At 34.9% G+C, this 21461-nt stretch overlaps 1 protein-coding gene across 1 annotated transcript in view; it reads right to left on the minus strand.

The window, feature by feature from the left end:
* Positions 1–894: 894 nt before the first annotated feature.
* ERS (glutamate tRNA synthetase) overlaps positions 895–21461 on the minus strand; it is a 30202-nt gene continuing 9635 nt past the window's right edge. Inside the window, exons 9-13 of the mRNA XM_090017873.1 lie at positions 5376–5439; positions 4637–4751; positions 2351–2451; positions 2087–2243; positions 895–1443 (exon numbers count right to left, since the gene is read on the minus strand). Of these exons, the coding sequence (XP_089873999.1) occupies positions 1216–1443; positions 2087–2243; positions 2351–2451; positions 4637–4751; positions 5376–5439 (665 nt within the window). The 3' untranslated portion in view covers positions 895–1215. The remainder of the gene's footprint in view (positions 1444–2086; positions 2244–2350; positions 2452–4636; positions 4752–5375; positions 5440–21461) is intronic.

The following is a 21461-nucleotide window of genomic DNA, read 5'->3' on the forward strand; positions in this document are numbered from 1 at the left end:
GCATTAGCAAACACTTTATAAATTATATTGTGACAATAAGAGCATCATATACATATATAGCAGACAACTATATATTTTACCAAAGAATTAAACATATTGAAATAGATTACCATTATATATGTGAAGAATTTTTAAAGAAGACTATCACCTTGCCCTACGCCAGTATCAACTCATTGATTTCTTCACCAAGGTGCTTCCATCACCTAGATTTCATTTTTCTTAACAAACTTCTGGTTTTACACCATAAGTTTGAGAAGGTGTTAAAATATAGCATATATATATTTCTGAATGTAAACTAAAATACCCATAGGGGTATTTCAATCATTTCACTCTTGTAATAGGGTCAGCCTAGTAGGGGCTGTTTTGTAATATTCCTTTGTATTTTTGTTTAAAGTTATCAGATATGATCATTGAATATCTTTATTATAGCGGTAATGTTTAGCTTAACCACTCCGATGTATTTAGGCTCTGGTCATATACATCAATCGGCTCAATAAACAGATTGACATCTAAAAAAGCCCCTCGTAATTTCACCATGTAAATCTACAACTAGGTGGCCATCATATTAGACCAAGTTTATACTCACACATCGACTCCATGTAAAAATAATTTCAAAAGCTACTTTAATGAAATTTTAAAATAATAATTTTTATTATTTTAAGAAATTTTCTGTCATCGATAAGATGACAGCTTTTTCTGTTAATAAAAACTGAAGAGGGTAAAAAAAAATCAAAGAATTTGGTAAACAATAAATCAGCCTACATTCTATCTGATCTTTACAGTTGGAGCAATTTTCTGTACTCAGATAAATAGCAAGCTGTGATCTACTACTGCATCAGCCTTTTTAAAGTAGGGTACCGCTGAGACAAAATTCATGGAACAATCATAGATGTATTTGCACAAGAATTCCTTCACAGCCTGCTGAAGATACATCACAAAAGTATGAATGACCATGTGTTCAACGTGTTCCACTGGCACCAGTCCCCATCTTCCATGATACAAACATAAAAATAAATAGCTATAAACAAAGCCTACACCCCACACTTCTAGCGTAGCAAAACAAATGAAAAAGGAAAATAAATCCACATATTTTGTTCTCAAAATTGTGGGCAAATTATATAACTGCCTAACTAATAGTTCCCCCGCTCACTAACAGAGAAAAATTGGAGGTCGGAGAAAGATTCAAAATGCTAACAATAGAAGCGATCTGAGGTGTCAGTGAGAGACAGTGGCAACAGGCTCCGCTTGCTTATCTCTAGAAATAGCTTCCCAATCAATCTCCCTTAAAATTTTGAACCTCTCGTCCAATGTCTTGAAACCAACTTCAGATGTGATCGCTCCACAACTTCCTGCTTTATGCAGCAGAAGAATGCTTGAACCCATATCAGGACCATGGAGCTTCCCAGTCAGCAAAACTCGAATAGGCATGAAAAGAGCTTTACCCTGCAAGTCAAAGATGAGCATTGGTCGTAACCACTTTATGAAAGATATACCAAGAGATGATAGTAGCATGACAAAATCCTGCAAAAACTGGTAAAAAAATCAACAATAGTTTCCTCCCTTTTCCTCCTCTCAGACACTTAACAGAAAAGAGTTGCAGTTTTTGGTCAAGTACTCTGTGATTCCAGATTCGATCAGGAGATTCACAACAAAATAATTTGTACAAGTACTAGAGCACAGAATCAATGTTTACAAGTTCCAATAAACAAAAGCAACCATGATTTTTCAATGGTTCATAGTCCTGGAAAATTGCAGTGGATACAGGAAGCCTATTTGGTCATTTGAAAATGAAGGCATAAATTGAAAAACAAAAGAAAACACAAAAACTGACAATGCAGGACCAAGTTACTAATAAAAGAAGATGAAATGAGTAGCAAATGATAGATTGGCTGATTACAACTATAAAACACAATTGCTAATGAATGCAGCAGAAATTCTAATAACTAATGCACTAGAAAAAAACAATGTTTCACTAATTCGAGGACAAGGGATATTTCCACCCATAGGCAATCGAAACTGCATTACTGCACTGCCTTTGTCTCAAAATCACACTGTGAAAATCTTGAGTTTCAGTGATGATGGGTACCTTGCGTTTCAGTGATTTCCCAAGGTTCTTCACCCATTTCTGCCAGCCAGAATGGCCTTCTTCAAGAGCACTGTAAAAAACTCCACTGTCATAAGCCGAGATCAAGCTGCCAGCAACTTCAGAAATCTTGTCCTCTATAATAGGCTGACCTTCAGAGCTATATATGGTACACAAGTTAAAACATAATATATGATTGGGGCCTAAATTGGACCTATAGTGAACCATTTATGCAATCACTAATCAAGGATGATTGAAAAGGATTACCTTGCTAAAGTAGAATGCAGTGGATAAGAAAGCAAGTCAGAGAGTACTTTATCTGCATCTGTTATCAAGTCAATTCCATCCTTCAATAGAGCTGCTGTTTCCTGCAATTTTTCACTTGAATTACCATGTGCTTTCTATACAAGGTTAATTAAATATTACTGAAAAGCCAAAATTCAAAATCAGCTATTTAATATATTACATCAAAACGTGAATCACTTTTACACACACACACATGCACGCACCCGCCCACGGGCACATACACACACACACACACAACAAAGCCTTTGGAACAAATCAAAACTAGCGCGCTACATACTAATAATCTAAGCCAACAAATAACCCTGCACCAAAATTAAGTTACAAAACAGGTATGTAATATCTTAACCATAGTCACATATCACGTCATATGGACCTTCTTGAAAATCTCGAGATAAACTAAAAAAACATATTTGGTAACCTTGGTAAATTTATAATTAAAAAGAAAGTGTGAAAAATGCTACACAGGCATTACAATATAATATTTGTGACTATAATCTGAACAAATACTTGCACGAAATAATGACTACTATTTCAGCAAAGCAACTGATGCTATCAATGCTGAATCAAATTGGGAGGATCCATTTCATCCAGATTAGATTGTCAGTTATTTCAAATTTTCAATCCCATCTAGACTGAGTTTCACATCAAAATGAATATTTTTCCAGATCGGTCAATTCAGACTGAATCAGTTCCAAATCAAACCAATTTGACTTGCCTAGACAAGCAATTTGTTAGAGAACTTGAAATAAAGTCCCGTTACTAGCATTTTCAGAATGGAACAACCTTAACGTTACTAGTCTCTATCAAGTTTGAACACCTTTAAGAAAAGAAAACAAAGACCCTCTTTCTGGAAAAGAGGATTTCTCATTTTCATCCACTATAATCCCTATTGCATTTTTACCTGCCTCAGTTTTATGCTCTTCTAAAATCTAACTACTCAAACTATATAGTTCATGAAAACCATAAATTTATCGAGGTTGAATTTGAAGTTGAAATCTTCACGGAAACCACATGAAGAAGTTTAGAAGTGATAACTTCACCCAGTTCCTGCCATCTTCAAGATATTCCCCTTAATTTCTATTTTGTAATTTTCAATGGGCATCACCTAGGTTTTTGGGACTCCGTCCTTCATTACTTTCCTTGGTTCTAAACTTTAGAAAGACTAAATAGAATGAGACATGATACAGAAAACTAGGTTATCTAGGGAAATAGAATTAAAAGAATTGAACAATAAATACAGAGATAGAGGTTTTTTATGACTTGAATGATGAAATTCAAAACACTGTGAAGCAATCAAATATTTTGAAAACAAAGTATCTTGCCAGAATATTGATGCCACATTCGTTAAATTCAAGAGGCTAGTGGTCCAGGCCATATACGCTGTATAAACAAAAAGGCAGACATCATAAATCATAAGCTCCTTAATATGAGAACTTCCATATATATATATATATATATATATATATATATATATATATATATATTCTCGATTATCTGACTAGTTCCTGCTCAAATATCATAAAGTTACTTTCATTTGCAATCTGGAAAGAGATGAGAGATGAGCAAGGGTAAAACAAGTTTAGCAAATAGCAAGATATAAGTGGAAAGAAAATCAGCTAAAATGCAGTTTATTGGGCACAAGAATGGATCAAAAGGGTAGAGAAGAGATGAATCACAAGTTTCTTACAGTCACAACTATTGGTGATTTTTTAAATATACTGCAAAATAGCACAAAAATTTCTCAACCACAAAATAAATGTTTAAATCACAATATATTCAAAATATTGCTGAAACTAAATTTATTGTGATTTTATTGCAAATTTTTAACAACATATAAAAAATTAGTTTTCCATTTTCAATATAAAAAATGAAGGGAAAAGTTGTCAAACTATGTCCTCCATTATATTAAAATAAAAGCCACTATCCATGTGTTTTGTAAAAGGAGAGGAAGCACCCCTTTGTAGGCATAGGGTTGGCCTCCCCTCGCTTATTCTCCCATCGATATGGGGCTAAACAAAAATAGCTTCCAAATGTTTAACCTAACTAACCAACTATCAAACAATTAAACCTGCATTAATTATCAGAGAACTTACCCCCGCCCCCACCCCCCACGCGAGCTCTCTCTCTCTCTCCACAACAAATTTTCCAAGAGAACATCCTTTTATTTTCTTTTTTATTTTAAATCACACAATATTTTACCTTGACAAGAAAAGCCAAGAACCAGCATTAAGAAGATATGGATCTTACTTCTACAAATTTTCCTTCTGATTCTGAGAGTAGTCCAGCAGTCTTCCAACGTTTCCCTAAGATCTTGATCAAGTCATTGGAGGGAAGGGCTCTCAACAGCTGGCCATTCATCCATCTTTGTAGAGAGGGATTTGCAAGAACGAAGCATTAGGGGAGCACTCAAAGTTACAAAATATGTCTGAGATAAGCAGACTGAAGAAAATTGTTGTTTTTCAAGCGCAGAACAATATTAAAATGCATGTCACCCAAAGAAAACCAAAAATATGAACGGGGAGTCAATGTATAGATTAAGCATGCAAACAGAAATGTAAGAATGAGTATTTACCATATACATGTGAAAATCACATAGTTCATAGTGTAGACAGTACTGATCCAATTTAACTTAGAGTCTGGAAAATGGGAAGCTAGACAGATAAATGGATCAATTGCATGTATTAGGAACTCAAGATATTTCTAGCAATGCAGAGCTATATATGCATAACAGCAAGTGTTTGTGTTAAATTAAAAAAAAAAATGATTGAAGTTCAATGTAGTGTGCATAAAGCAACATGTCTCCTCTAAATTTTAAAAAATGATTGAAATACACAGTACATCTGTATAGAGCAATGGGACATAACCACCAGTAACAACCGTTCAAGTGAATCAATACTTACTCCAAGTATATCTCACAACTGCTAGATAATGCAAGCAGAATACTAAATCAATTCAGCAAAAATTGTAAGCATCAGGAGATCCTTACCTTAACTTTGTAGAATCAAATACAGCTCCACTTTTATTGACACGACCAATTGAAAACTTACTGACTGGAAAAAAGCAAGTTACAAACACTTCAGGGCACAAAGAAAAATTGCACAAACAGAATGATGATTTAAAATATTTATTACTTCAAAGATAATCCATTTTTAAAATGTAGGAAAAGTCAGTATTATTGGCTTCTATGAAGCAGATATTTTTACAATTTAGGACAAGTCAGTATCATTGACTTCTATGAAGCAAACCATGACTGAACTAAATCAGTGAATAACATTCATTTCATTTTTGCAATCCAAGATGAACCAAACTAACTTGCTCCCAAAATGATTACCAGGACATGAACTGAGAGGCTGAGACACTATAACCTGAATTCTGGCCATCTTCTTGTCTATAAACAACCATTAAACCATTTTGCACAAACAGAATGATGATTTAAAATATTTATTACTTCAAAGATAATCCATTTTTAAAATGTAGGAAAAGTCAGTATTATTGGCTTCTATGAAGCAGATATTTTTATAATTTAGGACAAGTCAGTATCATTGACTTCTATGAAGCAAACCATGACTGAACTAAATCAGTGAATAACATTCATCTCATTTATCCAATCCAAGATGAACCAAACTAACTTGCTCCCAAAATGATTACCATGACATGAACTGAGAGGCTGAGACACTATAACCTGAATTCTGGCCATCTTCTGGTCTATAAACAAGTCAACCATTAAACCATTGAAAAAACTGACAGAACCCAGGAGAGAGAGAGAGAGAGAGATTTTTGGATAAGCAAAAAAAAAGAAGAGGTCGATACAAGCATAGTGACAAAAAACAAAGAGTCTCTCTCTCTCTCTGAGTGTATGTGTGTGAGTGGAGAAACACGTATACTTTTTTTATTAAATTATTTGTCATATGACAATACCATGGTTTACACTGTTGAACCATTTAGTTTTAAAGTTTTAAACACATAATATAAGCATCATTATTAATAAATTGTTTGCTAGAGAAAAAGAATTCTGTAACAAGAAATGATTCCATTAATGCACTCCAGCGTGGTAGAAGAAGAGCACAATGTAATGGAGATTACTGGTTCTCGAGTGTAAATATGTCTGAGTTCTATTTATAAGCACAATTATGCATCTCCAGATGCTATTGAAAGAATAGACATACACATTAAGCCTAGATATGTCACCATAGCTTTTATTCTTTATGGTGTATGTAATAACCTCAATTTTTGATAATTTATTTGTTTAAAAATAATGAGTATTTTTCTAAATTTGGGCCTTGGATCCGTTACCGTTATCGGATCCATAAAAGAATCCGTAAATAACCCACCATTGGGAGTGTTAAATTATACTTATAATATTAATTATTAATTAAATAAATAATTAATAGTATTTATAAGAAAAAAATAAAATAGATTTTGATGCATAGGGTCGGACCCACAGTTGGATCCAAACGGATCCAACTGAGGATCCGTCACTCGTAGGCAAATTGGGTCCATTTTAATAATGGACCCAGCGTCGCGGGTCACGGGCTCGGACCCGGACCCGGACCCGACCCTCTCGATTTAAAAGGGAGAAAGTTGGGTTTTATTAAGGCAACCCGATAAGGGTTGCCCGATATCTTTAGCAGGTGTTAGGGTTCTGAGAGAACCCTAACCCCGATCGCAAAATCAAGAAAGGGGCAGGGGGGGGGGGGGGTTACGCAGGGCGTAACCGACCCCGTGCCTCTCGGCAAGAGGGGAGGAGGTTAGCCGATAAAGGGGGAGTGGAGAGGGGGTTCTTGCCCTCTTCACTCGGTCTCCCTCTCTCTCTCGTTTGGTGAGCACGCTGGAGGAAAGAGCCATCAGCAGCAGAGCTTCGGCCATCCGCAACCTTCAAGGGCTCCTAGAGCAACCCTCTGTCACGGCAGCTAGTGGAGCAACACCAGCCGGCCCTCTACCCACGCGATTGCAACCTCCGATCGCCGGAAAGATCGCCGAAAAAGCTTCAAAAAGGTACGGTGCTTCTTGGATTTTGGGTGAGGAATTGAACAGGGGTTCGATTCCATATGTTGATTTGAGATGAGTCCCTGAGAAACCCCTCTTTTCTTCGATGGTATCTTTGGGCTAGGATTTAAATAAGAGAAAAAAAAAATCCCAAATCGGGCCCATTGTGGGGGTCGACTGAGGTAGTGAATGACCCCAACCGTGTAGGTCCGGAGTATTTTATAGGGATTACCCCATGCTTGGGGGTTTCTCAGTTAGGAAACGAGCAACTCAGGTGGCCTGAGTTCCTTTTTTTCTGTCGATATTTTTATTTCGTTCCATGACAGGTTTAAGAAGGTTCTTGAATGTTTCTTTTTCGTCTTCTCTCTAACCTTGTTAGTAGTAGAATAGTATAACATAACATGGAGGTCGAAATTTGCTGTTAGCCGATCTTTGGGTTACTTTTTCCTCTGTTTTCTCTGCCAAATATTCTATTCTTAGATATAACATTGAAATGATAATTTAAAATCATGAATCCAATTGATCTTGCGTGTGGATTTAGGTCTTGATACCGTTACTTACCTGAATTATGTTGTATTTGAATCCGAGCACTTGCAATCTTGAAAACCTAGTACATAAAGATTGTTGGGTCTTGTAGTTGTTGTTGATAATGGGGTAATTAGGCCTCAGAAATTTACTGCAAAATTCTTGCCTTGCTATTCTCATAATGGTGCATTTTATTCTGGACTGAATGTTGGATTCTCAGAATTTGAAGTCATTTTCGGTTTGCATTTGGTTATCGTGATATCAAAGGGGATGTCTATGTCTGTAACTTGAAAGGGGAAAAAAAGGGGTTGTGTGATGATATGCATATAGGCAATTTCTTGTTAATTGATTTTTGAAATCTTACTATCCTCAAAATGGAACACTGTTGTGTATACTGAAACAGGGAATAGATGGGTTTGATGATGCAGTACCATTCGATGTTTTGAATTACTAAAAGTCAGTATGTGTTCCAGCTGACTGTGTGTGTATATATATATATACATATATATATATATACACATGTCCTGATTTCTATTAGCAGGGCTGATTTCCATATGTTTTCATAGTTAGCTGAATGATGTTAATCGGATCTCCTATTTTCATAAAGGAATATACAAAATCCTAAACCATTAAAGCATGAATAGTGTGATACACTGCTGCTGGGTTCATGAACTATTAAGGTCCGACAGGATCTTGCATGAATTACCTAATGCTTGTTGTAGGTTGTCTATTGGCCTAAGTTGGTGCTTGAGTGTGGTTAAGCTCAAAATTTGTAAGATGCAGCGTGGGATCATTGAAACATAACCTGAAAATTTTCAGTTGTGTAAAATAGTGTTCATGTTACACTGTTTAGGGAGGATGGACACATAAAACTGAAATTTTATATGTAATGTATCTTGCTTTGTCGTCTCTAGTTGAACGTTATATTTTTGTCTAGAGTCCATGTGTTATTTAAAAGCTTGTGTATTAGATTGTATGAAAACACTTGCCATGGAGGTTTACGCTTTCATTTGACTGTTATGAATTAGGTTCTAGACTTTAATAAATACTGTGTAAGTTTTGATATGAATAAAGGGAAATCTTGGAACCTACATACACTTATATATGTGTTAAGAACAGGTTGGAATGTTATTTCTAAGAAGATTATGTAACTGTTATTGTTATGATTATGGTACTCATGAATGTGAGCATGATTCAGTTATTGATAATTCTTCTTGGGTAAGAATACTTGAATTGTGCACTCATACACTCAAAGAAGATATACTTTGATTAATATCCGTATATGATGTAGGTGACACACACATAGAGGAAATGCATCTGTTTAATAACGACATGCATATAGTCGAATTTTGATTGCATGAGTGCACATGCTTTTGGCATTTTGGCTTAGTGTTATGAATAAAACACTATCTTGGTTTTATTATGTGATGCATCGATGGCCTAAATGGACCGTCACCGGCCTGGAGAGCCGCGGGTTTGGTTTTCTTTCACATATGTTTTTAACTGCATCACTTGAACCACATAAGATGGTTTGACACTTTACTACACTGTTCTAGTGGTTTATACGGGCTAGAGTCCCGAATGGGTCCCCGCAAGGGAGGATGCGGGTTTTTCACTTTACTTTTGCATATGGTGTTGCAAACTTAAAGAAATAACTTAAATAAAAATATAATGAATAAAAACAGTGTAATATACATTCTGGGATATCTCATATGGAGTATGAGAATCTTAGATATCCGATCTTGGGGAGACTGTGAGGATACAAAAACTCCGTGTGCTGTAAATTGTCCCCTGAACTCGATATTGAGGTTCTTTCTCCTGGCCACGGTTTTAGGGAGAGTCCGCCACTTTACCCGGAAGTGGTGTGTTGGTCACAACTGTGAGTTTGTTTGGTACCAAGGAAGTGGCACTTGTGGGCGTGGGGTGTCCTTTGTGTCCCCGACATTAGATGTGGAGGTATAATGTTCCGAAGGTGATTCGGTCGAGGGCTAAATTGGAACCCAGTAATAAAATACAAATTGTGTGTTAAGCTACCCTGGGAACCTACTTGACCTCGGGGATTGTACCCGTTTGGTGTATCCGCGGGCAACGGTAATTAAAAAGAGGAACTTAAAATTGTGTGCATTTAATAGGGCATGCATATGGAAAGATGAAACTTAAATGAAAGATAACAAAAAAAAAGGAATCATGCATTACACATAATCATGCATTTTCCTGTTATGCATTAGATCATGCATGTTTGAATCATTCTCTATATCATGACATGAATTGGTGGTAACATATGATTTACTTATTGAAATCGTGCTGCAAAGTTTGGTTATCTAGTTCTTGATATATGGTACTGCTTTACTGTTCTTGACTGGTGAGCATATGTAATTATTGGTAGGTATGGATATTTGAATGCTGTAAATTTTATATCTGCACTCACTCGAATCATTGCATGAAATCTTATCTGTGTTCTTTGTCTCACCTAGTTTCTTTAGAAGTAGTTGCGCTCAGAATTTCGGTTCTGACACTCTACTTTGTTGGTTTTTCACAGGACATGGTGAACAGTGAGGTTGGACTGGCTACTGGGGATGGATGAGAGTCATACTTGAGCTTGTCAGCTTCAGCAGGGGACATAGTGGCTCTATTTTTGCTTTTTTTTGTTCTTTTAAATTTCTGCAGTTGTTACTTCACTTTTGAGTTGTGTATGAGACTCTTATTGGTTCATTAATAAAAGAGTTTTAGTTGGTTGTTATGGATAATGATTGCAACTTCGTTTGTGGTGGTTGGGCTATCCAATGGAAATTGAAACTGTGAGGACCCTGGATCTCTGGGAAGGTTTCCGCATTGAAAAAAAAAAATATTCCGCATTTTTAAAGGGTATGGATTGGGGTCGTTACAGTGTAAATACAGAATAATCAGCAAAAGTACTATGTCCAGTAAATGCTATTGAACTTAGAAGCTTCAGCCACAGCCACATCTTGCTCATATAAAACTGGTGGTTCATGATTGCTTGGATAGTATCACACTCAAGCTGCTGCAATTGAAGGTTATTTTGAAAAATGGCATGCCGCAACCAGATTATTCAGTTTCCTTTCAAGGTAGAAGTAGAACTAACCCAACATTTAGTATTTGGCGGCTACTACCATCAGAAGTTAATGATGGCTGGAAATCTCCCTTGAACAGAGATTTTCAAGATGCCATGCACACTATTTTGAAAACTTCACCCCTCAAATTCTTCTAAGCAACAGTAATTCTCAATAAAATTGGCATGAAAGACTTGGATTCAATGGCTCACCATCCAACGTCTTGAGAGAGAATCACTTCCACATCGTTCATACAAATTCAAGTGTCTATAGAAAGATTCATCACTACAAGACCCCTATCAGAAGGTAGTCCCTTCTAGTAGTTTCTGTTCAGAAGGAACTCCTACCACCCAAAAGCAGGATCCCTTCATGAATGCCAACAAAGATGATCCAACTAATTTAGCAAAACAGAATGAACAGGAAAATTGAGCGAGGATACTTGTATTACTCTTCTTAGCCACAGGTTTTCTTTATTTCCTTTCCCTTTCTGAGTATATGCTAGAATTTAAGAACAATATGCAATTCAACTCATTCTATCTATATCTCTATTTCTAAAAAGTGTCATGAAGAGATAAGTACCTCGGTCATCAAAACCCTTAACCATTCGGAGAGACTAGGTAGAAACAGAAGTAACCGGGTCATCAAAATCATCAACTCTTCACAGAGACTAGCTAGAAATAGAACTTTGTGGAAGTCATTACTAACTTTCAGGAACATCGAAGTGTGGTGCTGACCAAATATTTTTCAAATAAAAACACAGCATGTTTCCCAAACAATGAAATGTTGTCTAGTGCTTATGTGTACTGTTCCCTCCTCAACAGACTTACTAGAGTTTGTGTTTAAGCCTTTAAAGAAAATATGTGTATGTACAGAAGCACCGCCATCCTATAATTTAAGTGGATTCGAAGCAAGAATCTTTATAAATTGAAAAGGAAAGAGTTAATCTAAAATTGAAAACACAAAAAAACTCTAATTAGTTGATTTTTGCAACCCAAAGTTCTCACTGCTAACATAGGAAAAAAAAAAGGAAAGGTATATATCTGAAGCATCCATCTATTCCTATACCAAGTGTTAAGCTACAGACCCAACTGACTGAAAAAGTCTATTTGCCTATGTATTCTTTACTTGTATTTGTTATTTTGTATTCCGGGTCTGGATAATATATCAGACCCGACCCATATTGTAAACGAAAGATATATATACATGTTTTAGGTCACGATTTCAGTATTGAAAATCGTGACAGTTGCAACTCCTCCTTTCTCTTTAATCTCTCTTTTCACGTGTGACCGATCCTAGTGAAAACTGACATGGTATCAGAGTAGAGATCCATCTAGGGCTTCGAAGCTGCTTCCAGAAGGTCTGACCTGAGAGATCGACCTGCATCCAATCAAGAGGTTTTCTTCTTCCACACTTTTCTTCCATTTTCTTCTTCTTTCTTTCATATACTCCTTCTCTACAATTTTTCGTGCCTGAGTATTCAGATTTGACCTGAAAGGTCCATTTCTTCTTTCTCCCAGTTCTTCTTTCTATTCTCGTCTCACGGTTTGTATTGAATATTCAGATCTGATCGTGTACATGCGTCAAATCTAGAATATTCAATCCTTGCGTCAGATCCCAAATTTTCTTGATCGTACATATTCTCCATCTCGCACTTCCTTATTCTGTCTGATCTGAAATACTCAGATCTGATCGTGAATATTCTTGGTCTCGCAATTCCTATTTCTGCCAAACCTTGTCTGAAACAATCAGATCTGATCATCCATCGGTATCAGATCTGGAATACCATATTTCTTGATTGTTGAATCACGCAAATCGTTGGGCCTACAAATCGCTGTGCCTACAAATCGTTGTGTCCATAAATCGTTGTGTCCACAAATCGTTGTGCCTACAAATCGTTATGCCTACAAATCGTTGTGACCACAAATCGTTGTACTTGTAAATCATTATGCCTGTAAATCGTTGTGCCTGCAAATCGTTGTGCATGAAATGCCCTGTTGTCAAATTTCATATTCACGAAACTCTTTGTTCTTGAACCAACACAGTTCCCATCTGCGATTTATTAAAGTCTGTTCAGCATGAGCTGTCCTCCTCCCTTTCCTGCATTTATCACAGCAAAAAAAAAGGACGAAGGCAAGAAGGGACGACCAACAAGTTTCTCAAGCAGTGAACTGTGCATCTCGAGAATACCTTGTTAACCTTAAGCTATGGACTCCTCCCATTCTTCCCAATCTGGTCGCTCTTCGAGTTTTCTCAATCAGCTTGTTTCTAAAAAATTGACCACCTCAAACTTCTTGATTTGGAAAAGACAGACCATTCCTTTTATAAGGAGTCAAGGTCTCTTAGGTCATCTGGATGGAACCGCTTCAGTTCTACTGGAATTTGTTGCGCAATAAGAGAAGGATGATAAAGGGGCAATCTCAATTGTGTATTTAAAACATGCAGAATATCTCAACTGAGAAAAGAAAGACCAGTCAGTGGTCGCGTACATTACCTCTACACTCTCTCAAGAGGTACTTATTGCAATTCCGGACAACTGCACAACCATGCAACTTTATGAGAGACTGGTTCAGACATATTCACAAGTTTCTCAGGTCTCTTAGGCAAGAATGTTTTTTCTCAAGAGAGAATTTCAGCTACTGAGAAAAGACTCCATGACCATCATGGAGTATCTAAACAAGATGAAGACCATCACATATCAACTTGCGGTTATAGGATGTGTTGTGAGAGACAGTGATATGGTGTAGCAAACCTTGAGTGGATTGGGATCAGAATATAACATGATTGTTACTTCATTACTGTGTTTGCCTGCTCCAGTCATTTCTGAATCTAGAAGCAAGTACTATCTAATTTTTGTTGACAGTTTCTCTCGATACACCTGGATATACTTCATGAAAAATAAGTTTGAAGCTTTTCTTTTGTTTCAGAACTTCCTGTCCTTAGTAAAAAATCAATTCTCGAGCCCATTCAATTTTTTCAATGTGATGGAGGAGGGGAGTTCACATCCAGTGACTCCATTTCTTTTCTTCAAAATAATGGGATAGGAAGAAGAGTGTCTTGCTCACACACACCACAACAGAATGGGATTGGTAAGCGCAAACATAGGCATATTGTTGAAAGTGTGATGAGTATGCTTCACGAGAGTCACCTTCCCATCAATCTGTGGACAGAAGCCTTTCATTTTGTTGTACATGTGATAAATAGACTGCCCATGGTTGTTTTAGAAAACAAGTCTCTTTATCGTTGCCTTTTTGGAATTCATCTTGATTATCATGACTTACGTGTTTTTTATGTGCATATTGATCAGTCCTTGAGAAACAAGTTTCAGAATAAGGCTCAAAAGTGTAGATTTGTGGGATATGCAGATGACTACAAAGGATACTGATGTTATGATCCCATTAGCAGACACATCAAAATCTCGAGAAATATTTTTTACGAGCTGAACTTCGATCATAAAATTGGCACAGGTGACATGTCCTCTACCTCAGTTGAAATTTATTACCCTTGGTTGAATTCAGAGCTCTTTGATAGTTCGAAGAAGAGAGTCCCAAGATCGTTGGTACATCGAAATCGCAGAACTGTGAAGTAGCACCACCATTAGAATCAGGAAGGTATAAGGGCATTTCCTACACCAGACAGAGAACGGCTGCTTCAGGACTCCTAAATTGGGCTCAAGAGACTACACCTATCTCCTCACACACCCTTGACGTCAGGAGAACTAGTCGCATGCAGCATCCTATTGATAGGTGGGTTAGCTACAACAATTTCTCCATAGATTTTCAACTCTTTTTTACTGCTCTCAACAAGGAAGATTAACCTATTATGTACTACCAGGCAGCCACTTCTAAGAAATGGGTAGAAGCCATGAATAATGAGATGCAAGCCTTGCATGAATGTGGAACCTGGAAAATTGTTTTCAGTCCGCCTAACAGAAATGTGGTAGGATGCAAATGGGTCTACAAAATAAAATATAAACTAGATGGGACTATTGAACAATACAAGGCAAGACTCATGGCAAAGGGTTTCACACAAGAAGCAGGACAAAACTATGACGAGACCTTTAGTCCAGTGGTGAGAATGGGAACGATTCAAATCATTCTTTCCTTAGCTGTTGAACATGAATAGACACTGAGTCGGCTTGATGTTAAGAATACATTTTTGCATGAAGATTTGAAGGAGAAAGTTTACATGGAACAACCGCCTAGATACTATGAGGAAGATTGTAAGACAAATGTATGTAAACTAAAAAGGGCTATCTATGGCCTAAAGCAAGCATCTCGCTCTTGGTTTGATAGCTTCTCTCTTGAGATTCAAAAGAATGGCTTTGCTCACTCCCTACTAGATCACTTATTGTTCATCTTTAGAGGGCAAAATGTGATCACCTTATTGCTAATTTATGTTGATGATATTGTCATTATAGGAAACTCTGAGGATCATATCAAAGAAGTAAAGAAACTACTGAGTCAGAGATTCAAAATGAAAGACCTTGGAGCCTTGCGTTATTTTCTTGGAGTTGAAGTTGATAGCCGAGCTGATGGGTTGACTCTCACCCAACACAAGTATACGATGGACGTCCTAACCAAAGCAAGTATGAAGGATATTAAACCTCTAGGAACTCCAAGTATTCTTCACCAAAACCGAGTGCCCATGATGGAGACTTGTATGAGGATCCCACCAGGTACCGCGGCCTAATAAGGATGTTACAGTATCTCACATTCACTCGACCTAATATTGTTTATTCAGTCAATCAAGTGTCCCAGTTCATGCATGAACCGCGTACTGGGCATATGGAGGTTGTTAAAAGGATACTCAGATATCTGAAAGGAACAATTGGCAATGAATTGATATATTCTCCAAAATCATCTGTCAAGGACATGCACGAGATTACTGTATATTGTGATGCAGACTGGGCAGGGGATCTAGATAAACGAAGGTCAACATCAGGATATTGCATCTTCATTGGAAGAAACTTAGTATCCTAGAGCAGTAGAAAACAAAAGGTCATTGCTATATCAAGTACTGAGGCTGAGTACAGATCCATGGCTGCCGCTACTGCTGAAGTCACATGGGTCAGGCATTTGCTAACTGAAGTGGGAGAAGTGATATCTCGGTCTGTCTTGCTGTGCGACAATCAAAGTGCTCTCAAAATGTCATTCAATCCGGTTCATCACAGTTGTGCCAAGCACATTGAGATAGATCAACATTTTGTGAGACAAAAGGTTAAAGAAAAGGAGATCGAGCCCGAATTTGTTAACACTGAAAGACAAGTTGCAGACATATTCACAAAAGGCTTGACCAAAGATCGGTTTGGACACTTAAAGGCAAGTTGTTCATGGTTCAAATCCATGATCAACTTGAGGGGGGGTGAAAAAGTCTATTTGTCTATGTATTATTTACTTGTATTTGTTATTTTGTATTCCGGGTCTAGATAATATATCAGACCCGACCCATACTGTAAACGAATGATATATATATATATATATATATATATATATATATATATATATATATATTATACATGTTTTAGGTCACGATTTCAGTATTAGAATTCGTGACAGCCGCAACTCCTCCTTTCTCTTTCATCTCTCTTTTCACGTGTGACCGATCCTAGTGAAAACTGACACTGACATCCAAGTAAATTACGATTCCGGTTTTTTAATTGGTGAAAAATCAGAAGAGTGCATGGTACAGAATAAATTTAAACTAGAATAGATGTTCCCCAAGAGGATATGAGCAACATTTTCAATCAAGATTGTAAAAAACGTATCGTAACCCATACCGGCCGGGCCCAAAATAAGATGCATATCGTATCGTATCATAAAAAAATGTATGCTTTATATAAAAAAACAAAAAAATCCAAAAAACAATCAGGAAAAATCTAAAAAAATTCAAAATACAAGAAACAATGATGAATTATGTAAGATAAAACTATAATATCACATATCAAAACAATTATATGCTATGAATAATATCACATATCAAAACAATTATGTGATATTATGTACTATAATATCACATATCAAAACAATTATGTGATAATATGTACTATAATATCATATATCAAAACAATTATGTGATATGAATGGCATGCAAAAGACATCGAACATTCAATAATCAAGATAATATGCTATAAATATCATGCATATCTCACAAGAAAATTGCAAACTATGAAATAATATGCATATTAAATAACGAATCTAAGCTAATAAGTCACAACTCACAAGATTCATAATAATGTGTGTTTACATAAACAAAAAAAATATCATAAAGTGTTTTATCAATACTTAAAATTTTTACATAACCATTTTTTTTCAAAATTCAAACAAAGATGAATTAGTCATCAGTATCATCATCTTCTTCTTGTTAAGTTGTACATGTGTATATATGTATTGTTATACATATATATTTGTTTCATATTTACATATATATTCATATATATGTGTATAATATATATATATGTTATTTATATTGATGTAATAGGTAATACCCTCTAGGGGTATTTTCATCTTTTTGTAATAGATGTCCACTAGGGACAATTTTGCTTTTTTATTTTTCTTATTTTATTTTTATTTTCCCCTTTATTGCATTGTAGGGGCTTTATGGTCATCGAGACCATAGAGTCGTTGGGAGCCTCAATGGTCAAATTTATGACCGCTGGGAGATCCCAATGACTCCTATGGGAGCTCCTAATGGCTTTATGCCTTGGGTCCTTTTGTATATAATGGCACTACTTGTGCTCATTTTTCTTAATGCTTCTCTTAAGCATTTATGCTCAATAAAGATGAATATTTTTATATTTTGTGTTTTTTTATTTAGTTCCTTAATGTTTTATATGCACTTAGTGCTTGTATTGTTGGCTATTGTTTTGTCCTATAATAAACTTGTGGTTGTGCACATTGTCATTGTGATCTTGTAAGCCCTTAGTGACATTGGTTTGTGCTTATGCACTTTTGTGATCGTGATTTTGTAAAGCCCTTAGTGGCATTATTTTTGTATTTTTCGCTATTTCATTACATGGTATCAGAGCCAAGAATTTCTTCTTGGCATTTTGCCTCTTTTGGGTCCTGTGATTCTTTGGTTCGAGTTTGTGCTTCGTGAATGATTTATGATCATTGTTTGGCTTGAATTCAAGGAAAACTAAGACCTGGTATATCTTATATCTTTAAGTATTTTGTGTGTTATCCTTTTCATGCATTATGCATGAGGAAGCACTTATTTTCTTTAATCTTTATATATATATATATATATATTTGCCTTTGTTTTATTAAAACAAAAAAAAACTTTGAATGTCTTTTATTATTGTTGAACTTGTTCTTATAAAGTTTATTTGTTTAATCTTGTGAAATTAGATATATGTATGCTTTTTTAAATCATGTTTGAATTCTAATTTTTCAAAAAACTTGCTTTATTTGATATATATATATATATATATATATATATGTATACAATTTTGTATGCTTGAGCATTTGTTGGCTTTTGTTCTATTATTGAACTTTGTTTTGTTCTTTCTTGAAAAATTGTCATATGTTTTAAAATGATTTGAGAAATTTTAAAATAATGGTGTCGTGAGTATTTCATAAGTATGATCTTATGAAATTTTGCTTAAACTTGTGTTTAATCTTTCTCTTTACTCTTGGTGTATTAAAAGTAGCATATGAAGTGTTACAAATTATAATCTAGCTTATAAAAAGAAAAATAATAATTTTTATATTGATTTTTTATCCTTATACACTTATGATTGCCTTACATGATAAATAAGATTGTTTATTCGTGCATAAGGTATTGAGCATAATTTCTTATGGGAAGTCATTAAATTTAATAAATGCCTTTTATGGTCCTTTTGTGGGACATAGTTATGATATTGGGTGTTTCTCTTGTTGGTCATTTTTGTAGTCCTTATGATTATGTTATTTTCTTAGTCCCATGGCTCTTTAATGAACATTATCTTACATGTTTTGCATGAGATCTAAATATTATGTTTATGTTGAACACTTAGTTTTTAATAAAATATTAAGTTGAGAATTATAAGAAACTTCTTTGTGTTTTCCCTTAGTGGGTGTTATAAGTGTTTCTCTCATAGTTCACTTTAGTACTTGTCTATTATTAATGGATGTGCTTGTCCACTTAAATCTTTGGTGGATATGTGTGTTTTTTATTAAAGACTCTTGATTCATTGCATACTTGTTATTTATAAAATATAATTTTTTATATTGTGCCCTTAGTACCTTAAATCTATCACTTGCATATATGCTTAAATTTGTTCCTATGCATGTCTTTTGTATAAGATATATGGCTTTAAGATATTTAGATTATTGCATATACATGAGTTCTTTTAATATCTTTGTAAGTATCCATGATTAGTTGTACTTGTGTATGCACTTGGTTTTCTATATGGTTCTTTGAGAATCTCTATATATGTTTTTGTCCTCTTTAATGTTATATGGCATTGATTGTCTTATAGTAGACTTGTAATCTAGATTGAGTTATCTCTCTATATAACTTGCTTGTATTAACGATGCTCATGATTGCATCAGTTGACATATTGTTGTGCATATGATTGCACTATATTCAGTCTAAGTTTTTCATCTATCGTTATTGGATTTGATTTGAAACTTTGTTTTTTTTAAATCGATTCTTATATTTGAACTCACTTATTTGAAAAATGATTTTCATGAGTATTTAATGTCTTCTTATGGCATTTGTTGTGTCCATCATAGAATTTTATATAATGCATCATTTCTCTTGACCTTATTATTGTTGAACCAGAGTTTGTTTGTGGAGGTGAGTTATATAAACCTCGATTATATCAGTTTAGATTATCAACTTATAGTTTGGCTCTAACTGACGGTTGTTTGATCTCTAGTTGTACGAGTGTGTTGTATCACTCATTTGTTTATTTGGCTATTATTATGTTGGATGCTCATAATTATGTTTATTTGTGATGGCAATCTTTTTTTGAAACCTTGGTGTTTCGAAAGATTGTATAAATTGATGGCATTAGTTTGTTTTCATTACAAGCTTTCTTACCTCGGGTGTTTTCTCCTATTAAGACTCTTATCTAAGTGTCATTATATGTAGACAAGAGATGTTTGTTCACACCTTCGTGTGTATTTTTAGCTCATTGTTGGCATTATGATTATACTCTTGATCTAGTCGTTGATACACTTGATTTTTTAGTGTCATTAAATCTAGACAATAGATGTTTATTCATACCTTCGTGTGTGTTTTTAGCTCATTGTTGGTATTATGATTAAACTCTTGATCTAGTCGTTGATACACATGATTTTTTAGTGTCAGTATATGTAGACAAGATATGTTTATTCATACCTTCGTGTGTGATTTTATCCCATCGTTGGCATTGTGATTATGTTGTTCTAGTTACTGATACACTTTTTTTAGTGTCATTATATGAAGACAAAAGATGTTTATACACACCTTCACGTGTATCTTTAGCCCTTTATTTGCATAGTAATTATGTTCTTGTTCTAATCGCTGATACACTTGATTTATTAGGTTTGGAGGCCTAGTGAGGTGATTGCTTGTGGTGATCAAACTATTGCTGAAGTTTGCAAAGTATCATTTCTTGATATTTATGAAAATTTAAATCTCTTTATATTTGTCACAAATTAGTGTTGATTTGCAAATATCATTCTCTTTGTTACGTGAGATTTTTTAAAATCTCTCCTTTAAATTTCTAAACTTTTACTACTTATTTTTTCTTGTATAAAAAATGTTTATGGATAAAAATTTCAAGCATTTTTTGCATACTTATGATGTTTAATAAAATCTTAATCTTTATATTATGAGCCTTCTTGCGTGTGCCCCTTTGTGGGTGTTGAGAGTGTGTTCCTTACGAAAACACTTGTATGTTGTCCACTTGATATTCATGGACACCTTTGTTCGTAATTGAAGGCTATTTGATTCTTTACCTTAAAACCATGCATTTTATCTGCATGCTATTAAAAATAATTATTTTTATTATCATCTTATATGCATTAAATATGTTTTAATTACATGTTGGATATATACGTGTGTTCTATATTGATTATCTTGTTCACATTGTTGTATGCATAAACACAATTAGCGCTTCTTTTCTTATGGTCTCCTTTTGACTTGTTATATTTTATATGCATGTTACTTGAAATGCTTAGGATATTATTTATACATAATTGTCTATCTCTTGATGATTCATATGTCCTTTAGTGATCAAATTTTCTTATGATCAATGTTATGTTTTTCTTGAAAAATATGTTGATTTTAAGATTATAGTCTGATTTCATAAAAATTAATCCTCAAAAAATACTCCTCTTATCTTTCTTAATGATTATCTAATGTTTCTAAAAATTATTCATACTTTATTTGAAAATTCTATTCTTGTTTTTAAAATATATTGGTTTTAAATTTTTTATAACTATTGGGCTAGGATATCTTCCTTGTGTAGTTGGAACCTTTTGGTATGTTCTCTCTACAGGCTCTTAAAGATGCAATGAATT

This window comes from Nuphar pumila, chromosome 9 (genome assembly GCF_984573655.1).
Source record: "Nuphar pumila chromosome 9, dmNupPumi1.hap1.1, whole genome shotgun sequence".
Taxonomy (NCBI): domain Eukaryota; kingdom Viridiplantae; phylum Streptophyta; class Magnoliopsida; order Nymphaeales; family Nymphaeaceae; genus Nuphar; species Nuphar pumila.